Source organism: Cydia fagiglandana, chromosome 8 (assembly GCF_963556715.1).
Source record: "Cydia fagiglandana chromosome 8, ilCydFagi1.1, whole genome shotgun sequence".
NCBI classification, from domain to species: Eukaryota; Metazoa; Arthropoda; class Insecta; order Lepidoptera; family Tortricidae; genus Cydia; species Cydia fagiglandana.
In genome coordinates, this window is record NC_085939.1 from 17311104 (window position 1) to 17333663 (window position 22560).

Genomic DNA, 22560 nt, shown 5'->3' on the forward strand with positions numbered 1-22560 from the left:
GTTTTTTTGCTTAACTCGAACAGCTAATCAGGGGTTTATGCATTGCCACACTGAAAATGAATGATATATTGGCAACATTATTGATTCAATTGTCAAAAGATTTTTAACCTACGCTTTGCACACGAATACTAATACTTTTTAATATTTTTATTTTTGCAATAGTAAGCAGAGTTATAGTAACATAATTATGAATAACATGTTCAAACTAAAACTGTCCGCGCTGGGACACCCAAACCCTGAGAGCTTCAACTGCAATGGTCAGTATATTGTTAGCCGGGTTTCATATGGATTGCTTTACCCTGGATTCTCCTTAATTTGCTATATTGTTGCAGATAAAACCGAGTACAGAAGTGTAGTTCTATGGTTAGAAGACCAGAAGATAAGACATTACAAAATCGAAGAGCGGGAAGGGCTTAGGCAGATCGAAACGGACGAATGGAATGCGGCGTATGATACATATCAGAGGGACCTAGTAAGCCCTGTTATTGAGGGCTCCCCGAATGAACAGTTAAACTGGCTGATGTCGTATGCCGTCCGGTTAGAATACGCTGATAATGGTGAGATTTTCATAAATTATTTACCCTTGTTTTCCAACACACTAAACCATTCATTCATTCTCATCCCTTCTGATTGCGAAAATATGTCACAATAATTACTAAACCCCAGTTGGTATTGTAAATTTACTGATTATATTTTTCTTTTATGAAATACTTATTTTTACAGCTGAGAAATACAAAGAAATCAAAGTGGAGCAACCCAAACAGGCTACTCCTAATGTCGTATCTTCAAACCCATTGGATAATCTTGACTGTAAGTATAAAAACCTTTAACTTTATTGCATTGGAATTAAAATAAGAAAATGACTACCTGCATAATTGATTATTTCCAGTTTCAAGTCCAGCATTCAAGCAAGGCATTGACAGAGTATCAACCCTGGCTGGAATTGGCCCTCATCCTGACCCCAGGCTCCGCCTGGCAGCCCTGGCCAAGATCCTGAAAACTAATCCTCACCCAGAACCCCCTGCGAGTGAGGCTAACCTCATCCAGAAACCTGCTGATGTCTTGACGCTCCTCTTTGTTCAGGACTTGAGGGACTTGCAGACTAAGATCAACGAGGCATTGGTAGCGGTCCAGAAAGTGACTGCTGATCCTCGTACAGACACAAAGCTGGGTCGTGTAGGGAGATAATTGTATGTTAGTTAACATTTGCCTCAGTGTAAAGGAATTTTACGAATGAGTTGTTAAATCACATTTGGTATAGTATTAAATTCCATATTAAGGCGCATAGCACACTGGTTCAGATTCGCACATCGGGATATCACCATGATATGCACATAGCGTTGTCTCGCTCAAACATTGGAACAACATGTAAATTAGATCCAGCGTGCTAAGCGCCTAAGGTAAGAGATCATCACTGAGAAATACAATAATCTATGACACTGATTATTCCCAAATTGTAAATGTAAAGGGAATCTTAAAAGTCCTTTCCACTGAAGGCAAAAAATAAATTTAAGATAATGCTAATCTTGTAATAAAACTTGATCTTAATCATTTCTTCACAGAAATGAGAACTGATGTCCCATTATTTCTATGTGATTAAATTATACTAAAATAAGGTATGAATGTTTTATTTAATTAAACCATAACTTATGGTAACAGGTATATATTTAACTGTACCAAGCATAACAATGCAATGAAATAAATTTATAACCTTTCAAACACTGTGTTTACTAATGATCTACTTGGCAGCAGCCATAGCTTAGCTTCTACTGACAATTGTACCTAGAGTGGTTTCAACTACATTCAAGAAGAGCATCATTCTCACGTTTGAGGGTTACATACATGAATGCAATATTTTGGCGGCACTGAAAAGGTTAATTCCATCAACCTCTATAAATGCACAATCTGATGCCATAAACATTACCGTTGACTAAGTACATTAAAATATTATGGCAAAATTCAGATTACAAGAAATCAATGTTTAACAATAACAAACATTTTTCGACATATTACATCATCTCAAGACCTAAACTACACTGTCAATATTGTAAATTAATGAGTTTGTGAAGTAGGTCAGTGCATGCCGCCTCCCTTTTCCAGCATCTGTGCAAATCTGTTCGTGATGAGGAGTGATACGTCAATAAAGCGCTCCACACAGTTGGTGATGCAAGTCTCTGTACGGCTATCCAGCTTAGCACCTGGTTTGTCCACGCACTTGTCCCAGCAGAAGTCGTTGAACTCATGTATCTAAAAATTTACAATCTGATTAATTTATTGTGATTAAAACTAAAAGGAAGGCTGCAATAGGCGCTGGTACGTACCTGAGCATGGAACTGAGCTTTCTGTTTTTCTACCATGAGAAAATCTTGGAGTTCGGAGTCTCCAGGTTTCGAACTTCCAAAGTCAGACAAGTCGCTCATGTCTAGGATTTTTTATTGTAAAACTAACGTTTTAATTTATTGTACTTTGTATCAGATTCGATACGGGAAATTTTTAGGTTATCCTTATGTCAAGTCAACTGTCACTTGGAATGACTGCTCTGTTGTCAATGGACAAATATTGTCTTCAAGGCAAAGACTATTTTCATTATGCCAAGTAAACGCTTGCACACGGCAAATGTAGCTGGGCTTTCAAAATGATTGAATTTATTTATAGCTGTGCTGCTGCTGCTGTAGTAAATGTATAAGTCGGGCAAAATCAAAGTAGACCGGGTGCCTACTACTTCCTTATGAAGCAGTGCTAGCCCCTTCTTTTGTAATCTCTTGCATGACATTATTATAATTACATACATAGGTATCTTATTACCAGTTATTACCAAATATCTATCTGCTATTCTATTTAATGCCTTTAGTAAACAGTCATAGTGATCACAAACACAAATAAGTATTCTTATGTGGGTTGACTTGTCTGAGATATTTGTTACAATGCAAAATAATTATACACAAAGATTAAAAAATATAAGACAAATATTTATTATAATATAATTAAACTTGTACCCACAGTACAAAACGTTCATAGCTCATTACTTTCTATGAAATTCAATATCTTATCAGTGATAAGTTTTCGCGCGCCCTCGTCAAAAACGAACTTGCATGCGTCAAGGGACAGTCTGGCCAACTTGGATCTGTCCAAACCGAAGGTCTGCGCGCATATCTGGTACTCCTGGGACAGTGACGTCGCAAAAACACCTTTGTCATCGGTCTGAAATATAAAGTTATACAATTTTCAATTAATTCGAGCATTTTCTTGTCTTGTATGTTCGAGCGCCTTTGAAAATGTAATAGCAAAGTTGTATTACGTTTCTTCTCTTTATACAGGAGAAGCGTTATAATATATATATATATTAGTGGCAATGGTACATAGGACTCCCTGGGCCCAGTTTTATAAAGTTACAAGTTACAGGTTACAAGAGTACAGGCTACAGGCACCTGTAATGCACTGTGAACGGCTACAGGTGTTTTATAAATACACATAAATAATTACAGTTGTAAAGAACCACGGTCAATCTCGATTACATGTGAAATCTACAGGTGTGAAGGACATCACTATTTTAAAAAAAATGTGTGTCATAGATACTCGGTTCTCTACTAAATTATGTGTTTTTGTTTGCTGTAAAATATTAATTACTGGAAAAATGGCCAGAAATGAAGGAAAAATCGAGTGGTTGAGAGCGGCGTTCCATGCCAAGGATATACTTTTTGGGCCGTTTTCAGATTCAGATTAAGTTAGATTTAATGAAATATTTACGTAATAAGTAAATAACATGTAAATAAGTAGGTACTCTTTCACATTCTTACATTAAAATGTATCGTTTCGGTAGCGGCTCAAAGATAAATACGGTGTGTATCGAAAATTATGAATAATGAAAATTATGAAAAGTACACTTTACCATAATGTGAATGCACTATACTTATATAAAGAGACGAATGCTAATAAATCAACGACAAATATCGGCAATAATCCCTTTCCATTTCCTAGTAGATAAAATAAAACGAATCGTCAATAAAATCAATATCAAACATATTGTCACTTTATTTCCTATTTACTATATATTTCAGATACATTAACAAAAACTGATAAGGTCAGTGCATGGAAAAGTATGCATGCCCTGGCACAATCGTTGGCGTTGGTGCTTAACAATAAAGAGTAAAGTTTAAAATCTCTCAGAAAACGAGTCTACAAGTAACTGCTGTTGTGCTGTTACAGGACTCAAGACGTATGTAAGTTTTTGTTACAAGTGTACCAATCTACACTTGTAATTTACAATTTTTTTATAAAACGCCTGTTCGATTATGAGTTTAAAACTATAAAACTCCCGTATTTTCGTCTATGGTTGAGCTACAGGCACTTGTACCTGTAACCTGTAAAATTGTAACACAGTACTTTTATAAAACGCAAATTGTAAAAAACGGAGCAAGTGTTGCCAGTAAACGCCTGTAAACTTGTAACTTGTAACTTTATAAAACTGGGCCCTGATGTTCGAGACAGGGAGTCGGGTAGGCACGTTGGAATATCGAAACTACATATACACGGTGTAACATCAGTAAACCGAATAATTTTAACAGCGTATTCCTGATCATATTTAGAGACAAAAATGTCCTATAAACTTTTTTGAAATTCGCCTAGTTTCAGAGATATTATTAATTTAAAAAAAACAAGTTTTTATTGCTACATAGTGTAAAAGGCCTTTATGATGGTGATGTTGCTGCTATGGGACGTAGTGTAAATATCCTTATTGATAGATGTCAAAAAGTAACAAGTATATAACACTTTGCAAAAAGTAGGTTTTACGAAAAAATAATGTAAAAATCAATTTTAAGTGACAAGTTTACCAATAACATTAATTTTTTATTAAAAATTGAAAAAACAAAACAAACAAAAAACATTTTTTTTTGGCGAAATTGACCTAAACTCATATTACATTTTTTACTTCTTTTGACCTCAGAAATGCGTGGTTAAAATTATTCGGTTTCCTCATGTTACACCGTGTATTAAATACAACAATCAGCATCAACTATAAGTCTGTATCATTAAGTATGTATTTAAATAAATGTAAACAAAATCTACCCTCAAATGGCTCCTTAAGCCAGTTGAGGGTAGATGAAAACATTCCACGATCAAATAAAGTAGGTTAAAGTCAGGTCGTTCAGTGACACATCCAGGCGGTTTTGTATTTTGTTGCTATAACGAAAATGTACAAATAATTTGTTTACTTTTATTTAAATACTTAAAGATACAGACATAACGGCCGAAGTGGCCAAGTATACCGGAATACAACCTTATTTCTACGGCAACAAAGGTGTGTTCTGATATAAGTGTATCAGAACACACCTTACCTTAGCCACTTTAGCTGTCACTATTTGATGTCAACTGTACATAATTATGCTTCATGAATTTGTACAGTCGCCATTAGCACCAGATGTATCGGAGCCGCTAACTTGCTCAAACATACTTACACAGATTATCACGGGCACCATCGCTTCACAGCACTCCTTGAACTGATGGGCTTCGTAACTTGCTATCAACTTCGTATTAACGTTGCTAGTCAAGCAAATTTCTGAAACAGAAACACAGAATAAATAATAGCCCTGACTTCGGTGAAACTCGGCTCCGCTCGGCTCAACATTGCTCCGAGCAATTATTAGGGTTGACACAACTTGACGTCCCTTTGCGTGTACGACCACAGATAAGATAATGGCTTAAATTTTGACAACCCTAAATAGCCGAAAGGGATAGTGCCATATTTTAGAAAGGGACAGCATGATTCCCTGAACCGCTGTCAAACTTCGGTTTTGTAGGAAGTTTCCTTTCTGTACGGCAGTACTATTATTTATTATGTGCCTAATACTCACCTACAGGTATCTTCAGTTGGCACAGCGCCTCCCACGTCTCCGTAGTCCCTCCCAGCCGCGGGTGTATCATGGTCCCGTGGCCTATTCTCTCTGGTTTCCATGTCAGCATTTCTAGCACCTCCGCGGAGTTGCAGATTTCACCGCAGTGGAGTGTTACCTGAATATTTAAAAAAAAATGTGACGGCTTTCTAGCCTAGTTGGTAGTGGCGCTGCTTACGAAGCAGGAGGTCCTGGGTTTGAATCCTGGTAAGGGCATTTATTTGTGTTTATCCGAAATATTTGGTCCTGAGTTATGGATGGTTTTTTTTTAAATCTATACTCACGTAATTATGTATAACTATATCATCATCCAGTACTCACAATACAAGCATTAATAATATGCGTTCAAGTGAAATAATATGTTTAATGATTATCTACATACATATGTCTATAGAGTTTCATTCCAATAATTTTCCATCAATTTCAATTATTTATTCATAAAATTTACATTTTATACGTCATTAAATAATTACAGATAGATAACATATAGGTGTACTTAATATAATTTTAATAATTTTGCCGAAACTGGGGCGTTCAAATCCGGCCCTGGTGCACATGGGTTTATTTAAATGTCATAAAAAGAGTATATAAGTATGATATATACCTTCATTCCAGCTTCTCGCGCCCTTGCCAAAGCCGGCACAAAGTCCTGGAAACGCCCAGCAGTGGGGTCGCCACTGAGCTCAATACCCACAACTATGTCAGGGTAATTCTTATAGAACTCTATGGCAAGGTCGGTGGTCTTTTCCGCTGCTTGTGGAGTGAATCTGCGGTCTATGGATATGATCAGCCTGGAGATTATTGTTAAGTTGATTGATGACTTTCTGAAAATTTTAAAAAATTACTACTCAGGATGGTAATCACTTGCTTAGGTAAAAATTTGTACATTATGACACAAGTATGCTACATTGGTTAATACACTGTAGGCGATATTGTACATCACAATAAGAAAACAAATGTACTTATGTAATGATCAATGCACATGTGTTTCATACGACGTTTTTCAACTCAGTTGCGCGGAAGAAATAAATGTTCAAATTTGATCAAATTTTAATGGTTAAAACAGTTAGTAAACGTGGGTACAAGAAACAAAAGTGTCCATTGGATTATCATACCCAATTGACACTTTTGTACATAGTATGGTACCGTCAGTGAGGGAGTCCGATTCACACTTGTCCGGTTTTATCATCTTTAGTTTATGCTTTAATATTTTTTTTTGGCTAAGGCCATAGAAAAGCTGCCACTCAGGCCACTGACCTAATAGCTTGTATAATAGTATCTATGTACTCTCCCCTGGTCATGTAGGGTGTCTCTCGGGGAGTACTCCTAATCTCAATGTAGATGCATCCATCGTCCTGGAACTCTTGAAGGGTCAGTGAGGTGGCCAGGGCCAACGCTTCAGGCGTGCTTGTCAGGGAGTGCGCAATGCTGAAGACCTGGAAGCAACTAGAAGCAAAAACCATTATGATTAAAATTATAGGATGATTATCAATTTTAATAAAAATGTACTGATTGGTCAAAAATAAGTAATTTAAAAAATGTTTAAATTACCTATGGGAAACTTTTCTACCTGGTCTCCAAACTTTTTTACCTGAGGGCCATATTGCGCCTCAGAAAGTTTCGAATGGGTCACCGTCGTTTTTTGCGCCGGGGGAGAGTGTCTGGTTGCTGACGTTAGGAACAGTTCCACTCTCAATGAATGCTGATAGTGGACAGAGTGCCAAACGGTGGGCACTCGCTTTGGGTGTCGGCGGACCGGATTGGAACGCGTCGCGGGCCGGGGTTAGGAGACCCCTGAACTATGGCATTTAGTTACAATAGTTAACTTCGGGGTATGGCCAAGCTGTTGATACATTAAAAACCGGGAATTTGTATGACCATACTTTTACTGGAGATTCATAAAACAGGGTCACAAAGCTTTAAAAATGAAAACGACTTACTCTGATAAATTACGTGTATCTCCAGCAGCGATTTGAAATTCGTCGAAGAAAGCATTAGTTTTATCAGGTATGCCAGAGTCAGCGTACAGTCTCTTCAACTGTAGCATTGTAGACTGGCTTAAAGAGCCACCGAGGTGAGCATGCAGCTCCTAAAATATAAAAATTAATGAATTAGCGCACAATTCTCGTTATTTTAGGATAATATATCTACCGCTTACAATTTTGGGCAGCTCGCGGCAAAACGACTTTAAGTCCATCACCAATACGTGATAGACAATTCGAGTGATCTAAAAACTGAACGAATGTGTGGTAGCTTGTAATTATAGAAATAAATAAACAAAATATTTTTACGCCGCCAAAAGATCAAATCAAATACATGTCAATGACATTGACACGTCGATTTTAATGTTGCTACCTTTTTTTTGTAATTTACCTTTTTTGTTAATACTTTTATTTTTTTACAATTGATAATAAATATTTACCTGTGGCCTATTTTATAAAGCTACAAGTTACAATTTACAAGCGGAAGTCTCTTTCTAACCCTATGTGTTAGAACGAGACTTCCGCTTGTAAATTGTAACTTGTAGCTTTATAAAATAGGCCTCTGGTATTTAGTAAAATTGTAAAAATACATGAAATATTTTGGGAAGTATTTCGCATTAATATAAATTTTCCTACTTTGTATTTGAAGTTTAACTTAAGAAATTTTAATAACATGCTATTACTGAGTAGTCCTGTTACCCAAAAATATTAAAAGTAAACTATTTCGTCTTTTTTTACTTTCTAGTTACCCAATATAACGGGTAAATCTTTTGTCCTGGCAATACTATATGTTGAAGCTGTTTGAGCAAATACTTAAAAAGCTCTAATTTCTACGAATATAAGGAAATTTCATTGGAAATTTTCACTGAAAACTTCAAAACAAAAGTGACATTTCTTATCTTCCAAGAGTATGAAGAGAATTTAAAAATTGTAATTACTTTGCAGCTCGGAAGTCGGAATAGGTGCTAGCTTACTTTTATTTAATTAGTTGACGATAAAATTATGTTTAAACTTGGTATATTCTTATTAATACCGTATTTTTACTTCATCAAATGCGAATCTAATATCCCTATAGTAATTACGACTTGGAACTTTAAAAACTCCACTATTAAAGGTATTCTACACATTAAAAGCTGTTTATTAAATCCCGCGGTTTGTAATTTTGAAATAAACATGTATGATTTCAGCATGGGAGGTGTTGAAAACCGGCGGTACAGCATTAGACGCCGTGGAGCAAGGGGCGTCGGTTTGCGAAGCGCAGCAATGTGATGGTACCGTGGGTTACGGGGGCAGTCCTGACGAAGATGGTGAGACTACCCTGGATGCTCTTATAATGGACGGGTAAAATATATTATCTTAATACCTTATTTCTTACTATTGATGGTCTATTTAACACTATATTAATATGTATTTTTCATTACATTATTATATTTCCATATTTTTTTGTATTAATGATTATACTACTTATACGAATTACTAATTTATTATACAAGCTTTTTGGGAGATTGTAACATGTTAGGGGAACAAATCAAATAATTTTCGAATAATAAATATTTTTATGTGTATGTTTCATTTTTCTATTTCAATTTATAAGTTATATTTCGTCAATAGTTACAGACTAGGTTTTTATTTCTATTTTACATATTTTTTTAGGAAGACAATGAATGTTGGTGCAGTGGGTGCTCTGCGTAGAGTCAAAAGCGCTATATCGGTGGCGAGACATGTCCTGGAGCACAGCTACCACTCTTTCCTCGTCGGGGAGTTAGCCACACAGTTTGCCGAGCAGATGGGCTTCCCCGTGGAGTCCCTCACAACTCCTAAATCCAAGGAAATGTGGAAGAAATGGCGAAATGAAGATAATTGTCAACCAAATTTCTGGATGGTAATTTTTTATTATTTCTATTTATTTAACTTTCTTACAGAAAACATAATTACCAATAAATTGTTCTCTGGCTATGTTTAAAATGAGACAGTCCCTGGCCATATTATATTAGATATTGTATTTAAAAGTTTATGTACTTTTAGTATGTCACACCAGACCCAAGACAAAGCTGTGGGCCATACTCAAAGATTACAAGGAGGCACCATCATTCAACCAGAGACCAGAAGGTAGACCAATACAACCACGACACCATCGGCATGGTGGCAGTAGACCGACACGGGGATGTTGCTGCTGGGACTTCTACTAATGGAGCCAAGTTTAAAATGCCAGGGTAATTATTAATTAAAGTTATAGAGGCATTCTACTGAAGGTGTTGGGTATGTGATGCTATTTTTAATTGTCTTCCATAAAAAGGAGGATGTTATCAATTTGACCATATGCATAATGTCATTTGAAAACGTTTTCACACTGGAGGAAGTCTGTATAGGATGAGAAATACACAATGTTTAAGAATGGATAATATATAAGGTTTAAAAGAGACTGTATAAAATAGGTAGATTAATAAAATTTATGAACAAAATCTATTTGTCTGTATGAGTCACGGGATTACTAATGTTACATGTGTAATATAAATACATAACTTATATTCCATTGTTTTGAACAACAGCCATTAATATGAAAGGTGAGGTATGCAATTATGCATATTTCATATTTATATTTAACTATGATGCACTATCACTAAAGTGTGTAGTTAATTTCTCAGAAATGAATTTGATCTGATTAGGATATTGTGTATGTGTGCTATTCTGTATTCTGTTCAAACACATTTGTATGATGTGTTACTGATTCCTATTAGGATAGATAGAGTATGGTATTATGCTGTTTTAAGTATCTACTGCTAAAATCTAAACTCTAAATTGTGTACCGTTGTACAAACGCGAATTTTCTAATGGTTTGCAGGGCTTCCAAATCTTCAGAAGTTTCTTTCTCTGTGAAAAATGGTCAAAAATATGCACAGAAAAATAATTCATTGGCTTTAGAAACGCCGAAAATAAGTTTTAATAGATGGAATAAAAAGCGTTTGTACGGGAAAGCTTGTAAAATGGAATATTATGACTCTCTTGTAGGTATTATACGAGCGATAGAGATGCTGAGGGCCTACCGCGAACCACGTTCGTCATGTTGCCTCTCTGTCGCACTTGTAAATTCGCACGTAAGTGTGACAGGGAGGCAACACATCGAACGTGGTTCACGGTAGGCCCTCAGTTAAACGAGCTTTGAACATTGATGACCTCGGCAGTCCTTCGGAGACCAGATTGATCATGTCAATATGAATATTCCAGAAGGATCGGGGACTCCCCGATCCCGGGCGCGGGAGCGTACGCGGACAACACGGTGGGCGGCGCCGCGGCCACCGGAGACGGTGACGTCATGCTACGGTTCCTACCCAGGTGAACGCTTGATCTAGTCGTCCTTCCATATCTAGAATATCTAGATAGAGGCGAATGGAACGAGTAACATTAACCTTTTGTACGCCAAACGGCGCATCCATTTGCCGTGCCACTGACGCCGCGAGGGTAAAATTGAGTTTTGTGAATACTTACTTTAATATAAGTCATAAAATAGCATTTCAGGCGAGGTCAAAAACCTAAGCACTATTAGAAGTGAAAACTTCTATAGCGGCGGCTTCTGTGCACTTTTTGAGGTGGGGAAAAAATGTTAAACTCGGCACAGCGTAAGGCGTAACCCTCTCATTCTACAGCGCGTCGAAAATGTACGCCTGAGCCTGCTGTTTCGTTTAGTGCCTGACCAAGTAATGCGACGAAAAAACGCTATATGGCGTTAACCTCAAATTATACATAGTGCTGCAGACATTTTGCACTAGATGGTGCTGTTATTCTTATTAATATTTTGATTTACAATGTTGTTGAGTTTTCACTTCTGCCGGCACTCCCGGAGTGCAACCCGTTGTTTTTTTAAACTAAGTTTCTATTTCAGTTTCCTAGCCGTAGAAGAGATGCGTCGCGGCGCCGCCCCTACCGCTGCCGCCGAGACGGCCGTAGCCAGGATCGCGGCCCACTACCAGGGCTTCATGGGCGCTGTCGTGGCCCTGACGAAGGACGGAGCGTACGGCGCGGCCTGCCACGGGATACACCAGTTCCCGTTTGTTGTATCCGATCACAAGGCAGAGCAATGTAGAACTGAACATGTGTTGTGTTCCTAAGCTTAGTTCCAAAATTATATCTAATTATAGTCCCAATATCTGGGATTTATAAATTTAATTGTTCGTAGTTGTGAAATATATTGGTGCTACTGCTACTGTTATAAGTAGTTTCATTTTAACCCTGGCAAAGGATCGGACACAGTGGCATAACTAGGCAGAAGCGAAGTGGCCTCGCACTTAAGGGTAATTCATTTCTACTCTATTTTGTCAGACTGTAAGCGACTCTTATTGCGTTGCATTGAATAAATATTATCTCTCTCTATACACATATAAATAAACTTTATACAGGGTGATCAATCCAAATGGGTCAGTATGGAGAAGTCAGAAACTATAAGAGATAGCGAAATCTGTTCTTAGGAACCATGGCTTCAATTTTAGATTTAATAATAATGGCATTCAATTGTTTTTTTTAAATCTATCATACATAACCGGGATTCGAACATGGTCAATATTCTTGTTGTTTGTTTGTATGTCAACTTTTAAACGATGCGTGATAGGTGGGGGATGCTCGACCAAATATCATAGAGGGCCCCGAGACAAAACAAAGTACATTAAAAAAAATTCAAAATGGCTGATTTTTTTTTTTTCAAGTTGGTCCGAGCGCGCTGAGATTTGGCATGCGGTGAGACTGGGGGCCCAAGATTACAGTGTCAAAAATTTTTTTTGGAAAAATCCAAAATGGCGGCGGACACCGGCAAAGTCAAAATTCCAAGTAGGTTAAGCGAGCCCGAAGGGCGAGCTTCAGGCCGGGAGGCCGAAGGCCAACCCCGGCGAAGGGCCGAAGGCCCGAACCCTCCACCCCGACTCCCAAAAAGCGACCCCCAATAGGAAAAGTGTTGGGTCGTGTTTAAGCTTCAACTTCCCCCTCTCGTGTGACGCTTCGGGCCTTCGGCTCTACGCGGAGCTCGGCCTTCGGCCCTCCCAAACCTCGTCGCTTCGCCGTCGGGCATTCGGCCCGCCGGCTTCGGTCATCTAAATAGTTGACTTGGTAGAACGCTTGGAAGCACCGAATTCACGCAGTTCGGCCTTCGGCCTCGCCTTTTGGGAGTCGAAGTGGAGGCTCCGGGCTTTCGGCATTCCGCCGGGGTCGGCCTTCGGCCTCCCGGCATGAAGCTCGCCCTTCGGGCTCGCTTAACCTACTTGGAATTTTGACTTTGCCCGTGTCCACCGCCATTTTGAATTTTTCCAAAAAAAATTTTTTGACATTGTAATCTTGGGCCCCCAGGCTCGCCGCATGCCGAATCTCAGCGCGCTCGGACCAACCTAAAAAAATTAAAAAAAAAGTCGGCCATTTTGAATTTTTTTTAATGTACTTTGTTTTGTCTCGGGGCCCTCTATGATATTTGGTCGAGCACCCCCCACCTATCACGCATCGTTTAAAAGTTGCCATACAAACAAACAACAAGAATATTGATAAATTTAAAAAAAAATTGAATGTCATTATTATTAAATCTAAAATCGGAGCCATGGTTCCTAAGAACAGATTTCGCTATCTCTTATAGTTTCTGACTTCTCCATACTGACCCATTTGGATTGATCACCCTGTATTTGGCATAATAATTAAAATTAAGGGTTATTTATGCTGTTTACTCTGAACGGCACTTATACTTGCTCCAGTTACCAAGCCAAGTATTGGCCAAGTACGCAGTCTTATTTGTTCCAGCTTTAAACATGCGCCGTGTGCAATTACTTAATTTAACAATATTCAAACAAACTAAAAGTTCTTATTATTATCATAGTACCAACATTACAACATTGGGCTTAGCGTTCAAAACGCAGCGTTTTTATTTCATTTGATTTTGTCAAACCATAGACTTTTTTTTTTCTGACGCTTACTTCAATCCGTCAATTATTTCAATCGGCCATTTTCTATTTGACCGTCTCCTTGCGCTCACGTATCAACGTAAGTACAAATAATTATATATTTATTAATATGATTTTTTTGTATTTTCTTTACACTTCAGGAAACAATTGTCAGTGATATTGATTTGTTGTTTAAATTGCAAAATTACATGTATTACGCCGTACGTTACATTACATATCTAACCTAGTTACCACGTGGTAACATTTTCATGATGAGACTTTATTTCATTTCATTCGTGGTATCCACTTGAGGTTTATCCTGTGAAGCTTTAATGCGTCTGATTTTTCTCTGAACTATATCAAAATGCAAATTTTTTGTAGTATATTTGACACGATGATGTTATTTTCAGAATGGCGGACGCTGCTCCAGCCGGTGGTCGTGGCGGATTCCGCGGTGGTTTTGGTTCACGGGGTGGCGATAGGGGCCGCGGGGGTCCCCGTGGTCGTGGCCGCGGGCGCGGCCGTGGTCGCGGACGCGGAAAGGAAGACCAGAAGGAGTGGGTGCCCGTCACCAAGCTCGGTCGTCTAGTCCGCGAGGGCAAAATCGACAAGCTTGAGAGCATCTACCTGTTCTCTTTGCCCATCAAAGAGTTTGAGATCATCGACTTCTTCCTGGGGTCTTCGTTGAACGATGAAGTCCTCAAGATCATGCCTGTGCAGAAGCAGACCCGCGCCGGTCAGCGTACCCGCTTCAAGGCGTTCGTTGCCATCGGCGACAACAACGGGCACATCGGGCTGGGCGTGAAGTGCAGCAAGGAAGTCGCGACCGCCATCCGCGGCGCCATCATCCTGGCTAAGCTGTCCGTGCTCCCTGTTCGCAGAGGGTACTGGGGTAACAAGATCGGAAAGCCCCACACCGTGCCTTGCAAGGTAAATAAACATTTTATATATGTATGTATTCTCTTTACTAAGGTGAATTTTTTATTTTTTTTGACGGAACTTGTGTCATTGTTATTCAAATAGAAAACTAAATGATGAGAACTAAATTCATTTCATTCGTGGTATCCACTTGAGGTTTAACCTGTGAAGTTCTAATGCGTCTGATTAAATTGACTTCCAAAACCATATACATGACTAAAAACATGTATCTAATAACATTTTCTATCGTTCCAGGTCACCGGAAAGTGTGGTTCAGTCACCGTTAGGCTGATCCCCGCTCCCCGTGGTACTGGCATTGTGTCGGCCCCAGTCCCGAAGAAGCTTCTCCAGATGGCTGGTGTCCAGGACTGCTACACGTCGGCCCGTGGCTCCACTGGCACTCTTGGCAACTTCGCCAAGGCCACCTATGCTGCCATTGCCAAGACCTATGCGTACCTCACCCCTGACTTGTGGAGGGACATTCCTTTGACCAAGTCACCCTACTCTGAATTCAAAGCCTAAACTATTCAAGGATGGGATAGAATAAAACATTCAGAACTATTATTTTGTTTTATTTTTGTACTATGTGATAGGGGTCATTACATCACACGTTCAGGGGGGGAAGGGGTCAAGAAAATGTGACAAGGGGGAGAGGGGAGTCACAAACTTTGTGACGTCACTTTAACTTCATCAGTAACCAAAATTCTATTTTAATCATTTTATTTACTGTACAGTTCAAAAACAAGTTTTTGGAATGATAATCGTTTTTTTTTTTTCATCATCAACATTCAGAACTATTATTTTGTTTTATTTTTGTACTATGTGATAGGGGTCATTACATCACACGTTCAGGGGGGGAAGGGGTCAAGAAAATGTGACAAGGGGGAGAGGGGAGTCACAAACTTTGTGACGTCACTTTAACTTCATCAGTAACCAAAATTCTATTTTAATCATTTTATTTACTGTACAGTTCAAAAACAAGTTTTTGGAATGATAATCGTTTTTTTTTTCATAATCAGTTTGGGTTATAAATTTACTAATATTTTGACAAAAAAAAAAAATAATTAGATTTGCCGATTTCGTTGAAAAAATGTGACGTCACACCAGGGGGGGGGGGGGAGGGGTTTGCCAAATGTGACGAGTGGGGGAGGGGTCAAAAACCTTGAAATTCGTGACGTAATTAATGGATGACCCCTTTAGGGAGAGGGAGGGGGTCAAGAAAATGTGACATGGGGGAGGAGGGAGACAAACTTTGTGACGTCACTAACATCAGTAAAAGAAAATTTATTTAAATTATTTTATTCGCTGTACATTTAAATAAGTTTTTAAATCGATAATCGTTTCTATTCGTTTAATTTTCTTTCCTAAGCAGTTTTGGGTTATAAAATTACTAATATTTATATCGTCAAAAATATTTTTATAAAATATTAATAATACTTAGGTACTTAATTCGATTTGGCGATTTTGTAGAAAAAATGTGACGTCACACTAGGGAGGGATTTGACAAATGTGACCCAAGTGTGACAAGGTGGGGAGAAGGGGTGAAAAAACCTAGAAATTGGTGTGACGTAATTAATGGATGACCCCATAGTAGAAATGGTATTAAGAATTAAAAGTTCAAAAAGTGGTAACCCATTTATTAGTGTTCTGTACAAAACTTTGTTTACGGAACACTTATGGGATCACTTCGGTCTTGTTAGTGTTCTGTACAAAACTTTGTTTACGGAACACTTATGGGATCACTTCGGTCTTGTTTTTTATTAATGAATTCACACTCGAGGCTGCCAACTAATTCTGAATACTTTTAGATACTGCCTGCCTGATAGACAAACTTCTAAAGTATAAAAAGTGTAAGTTAGTAAAGTAGTGCCAAGAAAGATACAGGCTTATTAGGCAGGTCTTCACTGTGATTATTCCCATTTTCTTTGCACGTGTCCCTGCTACACAGATGATGGAAAAAAATTACAATCACGGGAAAGGTGATGAACTCCTAATTTCTTTATGGCTCCTCTACACGATGGGCCAACGCCGGTCACTCCAAGGGACGCATTTATGCTTTACGAGGGAGCAAGTGAAATTGCTATCTCATTCTACCGCATGGCTGCGTCCCTTGGAGTGGCCGGCGCTGGCCCATTGTGTAGAGGAGCCATTAGGTGTATTCCCATTTGTCGCCCTCCATGTGACCGCCACCATACATGAGGCAGGGGGACAAATGAGAACACCAGTGGTGGGCGGATGGCGCTGCCTTTCTGTTCCATGTCCATTTCATAACTGGGTTCATACTAGAGGAGAATACCATTTTACCCACTCATCATGCTAAATATTATCTTTTGGGAACTGCAAAGGCAAAACACCAGCAACACACAAATATTAGGTAAATAATAAGATTAAGGTGACTGGATGGCCTAGTGGTCAGGATGTTAGCCTTGTAAGCTGATCATGTAGGTCCGATTCCGGCCTCGGCCACTGCTGGGCTTGGTCACTTTTTCTTTCTTTAGTATATGACATCTATTTCAGTTTATAAGGTTAATAACAGGAAACAACAGCTTTAAGTTTTACAATATTCTTTAACTTCACTTTCAAACAAGTTGATGGTATGATCACAGACTTTTTCAAGGTCCTTGAGTCCTCTTTTCAGTATTTCTAGGGCTGGTGTCTCGTGTGCCTGTATCCTGAAATGCATCTTAGCCTCTGCGGGGTGCGGCACCGTGTAGCCACAGAATTGTACATCTTCACTGAAATAAGCCAATGAATAGTTATATAATGTATGAATGTTTAAATATCTTACTTTTTTTACGTATAATATGTTGCCACGCCCTAGTAGGGTCCATGCTGTACTGAATGAAACTTAAACACCTTTATAAACACCATGGATTGCATCGAATAAATGATTATGATTATGATTATGATTATGAATTAAGTTACTATTTATTAAATTCCATTTTAAACAAATAAAAATGTTTTATTTCAGAAATAAAAGTACAACAATATTACATTTATGCTGGCCACCACACTAGGCATAGCCTGTCCTGTGGTCAACATAATACGGACACAAGTAATAAGTTAATACTAAAAACCAAATATACAATGAGGCTTGAAGGAAAAAAAATTACCTATTTTAAATAATTACAATCAAGTCGAATGCAATACAATCCGGTTAACTTGTTTTATTTCTGACATAATTTTAAGATTCTGAATCAGAATCTTTTTATTTGTGAAAACAATTATGCTGTTAAATTAAGTACAGGTTTCTCTATAAGAGATATAATAAACATACTCACTATCTGCTTATAATGCATTTCAAAGCATTCCCTAATGTGTGGCTTTCATCTGCGAAGACGTAGGTGCGGCAAGTGAGTGTGGACTCATCATCACCGGGCAACTGAAACAAAGTGAAACCCATGTTTCTCTATTATGACATTATTAGTGGTATACGTGCCTTAGCCGTTTTGTGCGCCAGGAAATTGCCTCGCGCGTATGCTCGCTGTGTTGGCTATTGATTTTTTTCTTCCATCCATCAACTTTACGATTTCGCCAATGTCAAACGTGTACTTGTTATTGTTGATGTTGTCCTGTAGTTGCTTTTAGTAAATTGATAGTTGGTCTTTACAAATAGCTACGATGGATTGCCGGGTGTTGACTAAAGAATGAAATTTAGTCTTTCGTTAATATTAATCGAAATTTCTGGCATTAACATGTAATACTTACCTCTGAAATTTTCATTGCTAGTTTGTTTTGATTATTTTTGGAATAATAACTGGAATTAAAAGTGAATCAAGAGAATAATAATATATCCCACGTTGTTTTGACTATGTTTTGACATTGACAACAATGACAACTAAACAGCGGCGGAATTTCCGTCATAAGGACATAACACAGAAGTATTTTTCTACAATATAGAGCGGACTAATAAAATAAAAATTCAATGATGACTAAACACTCGGAGTAATTAACAACGGAGACGCCATGTCTAAAATTTTCGGTACAAAATAGTCTGCCGTTTTTTGCGGGGGAGGGGCACATCAAATGTATAGGTACGTCATGTCAGATAAACGTCAGTCCATACATATGGTTGACCATTGGCCGCCTATTTTCGACAGAGGGGAATGCCTGTTAATGGCGGCTCCATTGTTAATTACTCCGAGACTAAACAGGGATATATATTATTTATAAAATTCTTAGAGAATATAACCAAACGGAGTGGTCATTAACAGGCGTTCCCCTCTGTCGAAAATAGGCGGCCAATGGTCAACCACATGTCAACCAAATGTATGGACTGACGTTTATCTGACATGGCTATGTTTACGTTACGTATACATTTGATGTGCCCCTCCCCCGCAAAAAACGGCAGACTATTTTGTACCGAAAATTATTGACATGGCGTCTCCGTTGGTTATATCCTCTAAGATAAAATTATTGTAGAGTTAGACCGTAAAAAGTCTGCAGCGATTTTTTTAGCCCACGCAGTGCAAGTGTTATTTTAAACGTCAAACTTCTATGAAATTGCGACGAAGAAATAACACTTCCACTGCGTGGGCTATCAAATCCGCTGCAGACTTTTATTGGTGCGACTAGTAGACAGTAGAAAAGGGCGGCAAATTTAAAATTATGTAGGCGCAAAGTGTCGATCTCCCATAGAAAATTTTAATTTCGCGCCATTTTCTACTTGTGTTTCAGTACCTATTATTATTTTATAACACAATGTACAAGCACACGAAAGTAACTGGTGCATTTAGCCGATTTAGCGTCTACATTATGGAAGGTAGAGTTAGGTACATGTTTTGTAAACTTGACAAACATTGCTAAAATCGGGGTCATCCTAACAAAAATGTTAATAGCGATTCAAGATTTTTTTCCACACAAAACAGAGTCATCTATCGCGCGATGCCTAATCTAAATAAATTAAGTACGGAATAGGGCGCTATTCCATATAGTAAAAACCCTGAATCGCGCTATTAAGATTTTTCTTGATAATTGTTGGAGGTACACCAACTGTACATACACCACACTCGAACTTAACCCTAGATGCTAGATGCTAGACGCTAGATGGCGATCTAGCGTACGTTTCGTAACTAACAAACATAACTAGACTTAGGCTGGGGTATAGGGTGGAGCTGGTGGTGGGGGATTCCAAGAAACATCTTGATAGTGCGATTCAGGGTATTTACTGGAATAGCGTCATATTCGTACACTGAAAAAAATCTCTACGAGTCTAGGACTAGGATCTTTAATCCCAAGGGCAAATGTTGATAGCGTGATCCTTCAGACTCTGTGTTAACGTTTCCGGCCAGGGCATCAATCTTACGACTTTTAATAAGTACAGTTCACGCAAGATTTATAAGGTTTACGCAACCGAGGTGTCAACCGCAGGGCACAATTCTTAGCTTTAATGAAGATGGCTCTTATTCACAATGGCCATCTATCGTGAAGTCTTTCATAAACCAGTTATGGTACCGTCCTTAATTATGCGTAATAGTTACAGACACGTAGGTCAAGTTATAATGGCAATGAGCTTTAAGGGCTAAGAAAAGCGTTTTGTGAAACTGGAGATATGCAGAGTTCGCCTTTGTCTCTTTAGGAGTATTCATGAAGCACAGAGTTGAGTTGAGAAACATATTCTCGTATCAGGGCTCGGAACCGGTATTGAAATGCCTGTTAATATCGTTCCAAAACCGTTATATTATTTCGTTCATTAAAAAACCGGTTAATTGATGGAACGCGAACTAACAAATTACGTTCTCTCTCCTAACCGGTAAGAAGAGGGAACGGAACTTTATGGTTCGCAGGGAACGATATTATACCGGTTACTCTTGGCTTTCGGAGACTCTCGGTTAAACTCGTTGTCATACGTGAAAGAGATAGCAATACTTGCTCGTTCTATCTCACTTCGATATTTTCAATTTAACCGGTTAATTTCGTTCCTCGAGAACGAAATGAGAACGTATATATGGCATAAACCGTTATCGCAATAGAACAGTTCTTAACTGGTAACCGCAAACGGAAACGAAATCCGTTTCGTTCCCGGGCGAATGAGCGAAACCGGTTTAACAAATGAGAACGGTTTCCGAGCCCTGTCTCGTATGAATTTTGTCATCTGCGTCAAACTCAAAACCATGTTGAGGTCTTTCCTGTTAACATACCCAAATATTAAAGGCTAATAAAGGTAAATTTTCTTATTCAACCCTTATCCACACGAAAAGGTAGGTACTCCTTTTGTTTGGATAAGCATGATAAAATCATTACCTAAATGCCCACAAGCTGTTAACTATTAACTAAGTATATTGCCCACAGGAGAGAAAACAGTACAGTTCGATGAACACAATTTTGGGTTGTCGACTGGAAAGACCCGAACATGGTTTTGAGTTTAATCCATCTGTCGCAGGTCATACCAACTTAGACGAATTGAACATGGGTCAGGCTATCGCTAGTATGCTAAAATAAGCTTTGAGCGCTTACTGTACTTTTCTATACAGTCATCTAGTTTACTTCGGAGCGTGTCGTGGTATTACAATAATATTCTTTGAGCGTGTGCGTGAACGTGCGAGTAACCTGGTGTGACGGAAAAATAATAATTATAGTATTTATAGTACTAGGTATAAGACACCAAAATTGATGTGTTAGCCACGCCTGCTGGTGTAACAGCCGGCCTAGCCAAGGTTGCAATCGCTATCGCTACGACAACGAAAAGAATTATGTCTCTCTATCACTCTTCCATATTAGTCTGACAGTGACAGTTGTGTTCCGATCGCTACGAAGCGTAAGCGATTGGCGTCTTGGCTACGCGGCCAGGGGTGCTGCACACGTCTACGCTTACGTCGACAAACACGTGCTGAACACGCATGCGGTGTGACTCGGCTTTTACTGACCTCGGGGTCACAGTTATACTGGTTGGCCGAATATTCGAGCGCTGCTCAAACTGTGGGAAGTTAGGAACCCTTATGCCGGAATGCGACATTCCTCTCACATTTCCGGTGATCTTCCTCCGCATAAATCAGAGGCGTAACTAGGGGGGGGTTGGAGGGGGCAAGTGCCCCGGGCGCCGTCCAAGGGGGGGGCGCCAAAATGGGCAAAAGACTACCTCTCATCCTGGTAATCTGGCCCACAGCTCAGAAAAGCAAAGAGAAAGCCGATCTTTTAGGTACTCTTTTTTGCCTAGAACTCGACCTTAAAAGACGACGGTAGCGCCCTACCGCCCACCATCCTTCAGTGCGAATACTCTATTCCAGAAACTTCTATCAAGCAGAGGGATATTCGGTAGGAGTTGCTATGCTTTCATTTTATAAGGCGAGCGGGCCGAGTGCTTCAGAGAGTTCAGAGCTGTGTTCCGTGTTAGCGCGTCTTTTCCCTCAGGGGTCTCCTGTCGGGAAGTTACCATTTTATGGACAGTCCAAGAGACTACCTATGCAAATGGATCCCTAGCCCTTTGTCCGGCAGGCGCATATATATGAGCCGTAGTAGACGGAACCTACTCCAATAGCTGCTGCTGCATATCTGTGACATGTTGTCTATCGGACGACAGTAGGTACGGGGATTCCTATATAGGCTGGTTAAAAATAACTACATTCCCGTTGCCAGGGGGGTTTTGGGATTATACTGAGCAACTTTTACTACGGGACCAACCCCGAAATCTCAAAAAAAAAAGTTTACCCTCCCATAGAAAATGGACCAACCAAAATGTATGAACCAGCCAAATTTTTTTTTCGCGACTGAGGGGTTGGTCCCATAGTAAAAGTTGCTCATTATAATCCCAGAACCTCCCTGGCAACGGGAATACAGTTATTTTTTAGCCACCCTGTATATAGGATGTTCTCTACCGCTCGTAGGTAAGTACAATGAGCTGTTGTCTGAAGAATTGTTTGA

General features: G+C 39.0%; 6 protein-coding genes across 8 annotated transcripts; 3 read left to right on the forward strand and 3 right to left on the reverse strand.

The window, feature by feature from the left end:
- Positions 1-107: 107 nt before the first annotated feature.
- Positions 108-1616, forward strand: LOC134666712 (RNA transcription, translation and transport factor protein). Its single transcript, XM_063523951.1, has 4 exons — positions 108-257; positions 333-557; positions 724-810; positions 890-1616. Exons 1-4 carry the CDS (start codon positions 188-190, stop codon positions 1186-1188), a joined length of 681 nt encoding a protein of 226 aa, XP_063380021.1. The 5' UTR covers positions 108-187; the 3' UTR covers positions 1189-1616.
- Positions 1615-2531, reverse strand: LOC134666714 (mitochondrial import inner membrane translocase subunit Tim8). The gene is made up of 2 exons (XM_063523952.1): positions 2322-2531; positions 1615-2247 (listed from the first exon to the last, which is right to left on the reverse strand). The coding sequence occupies exons 1-2, from the start codon at positions 2418-2420 to the stop codon at positions 2074-2076; spliced, it is 273 nt and encodes a 90-aa protein (XP_063380022.1). The 5' UTR covers positions 2421-2531; the 3' UTR covers positions 1615-2073.
- Positions 2532-2948: 417 nt separating this feature from the next.
- Positions 2949-8180, reverse strand: LOC134667058 (adenosine deaminase-like protein). The gene is made up of 7 exons (XM_063524356.1): positions 8050-8180; positions 7832-7980; positions 7149-7337; positions 6496-6715; positions 5853-6009; positions 5457-5557; positions 2949-3201 (listed from the first exon to the last, which is right to left on the reverse strand). Exons 1-7 carry the CDS (start codon positions 8086-8088, stop codon positions 3013-3015), a joined length of 1044 nt encoding a protein of 347 aa, XP_063380426.1. The 5' UTR covers positions 8089-8180; the 3' UTR covers positions 2949-3012.
- Positions 8181-8788: 608 nt separating this feature from the next.
- Positions 8789-12015, forward strand: LOC134667060 (N(4)-(Beta-N-acetylglucosaminyl)-L-asparaginase-like). Its single transcript, XM_063524357.1, has 6 exons — positions 8789-8987; positions 9061-9214; positions 9527-9755; positions 9899-10086; positions 11099-11206; positions 11754-12015. Exons 1-6 carry the CDS (start codon positions 8876-8878, stop codon positions 11977-11979), a joined length of 1017 nt encoding a protein of 338 aa, XP_063380427.1. The 5' UTR covers positions 8789-8875; the 3' UTR covers positions 11980-12015.
- Positions 12016-13732: 1717 nt separating this feature from the next.
- LOC134666715 (small ribosomal subunit protein uS5) lies at positions 13733-15260 on the forward strand. 2 transcript variants are annotated; one of them, XM_063523953.1, is made up of 3 exons: positions 13733-13882; positions 14193-14712; positions 14956-15260. In XM_063523953.1, exons 2-3 carry the CDS (start codon positions 14194-14196, stop codon positions 15220-15222), a joined length of 786 nt encoding a protein of 261 aa, XP_063380023.1. In that variant the 5' UTR covers positions 13733-13882; position 14193; the 3' UTR covers positions 15223-15260. The 2 variants fall into 2 exon arrangements, with proteins under 2 accessions (XP_063380023.1, XP_063380024.1); XM_063523954.1 differs by having other exon boundaries at positions 13798-13886.
- A 1987-nt stretch (positions 15261-17247) lies between these two features.
- Positions 17248-18521, reverse strand: LOC134667061 (probable DNA-directed RNA polymerases I and III subunit RPAC2). Of its 2 annotated transcripts, XM_063524359.1 has the most exons (3): positions 18409-18521; positions 17982-18082; positions 17248-17435 (listed from the first exon to the last, which is right to left on the reverse strand). In XM_063524359.1, exons 1-3 carry the CDS (start codon positions 18421-18423, stop codon positions 17249-17251), a joined length of 303 nt encoding a protein of 100 aa, XP_063380429.1. In that variant the 5' UTR covers positions 18424-18521; the 3' UTR covers position 17248. The 2 variants fall into 2 exon arrangements, with proteins under 2 accessions (XP_063380429.1, XP_063380428.1); XM_063524358.1 differs by lacking the exon at positions 18409-18521 and having other exon boundaries at positions 17982-18103.
- Between the last annotated feature and the right edge of the window lie 4039 nt (positions 18522-22560).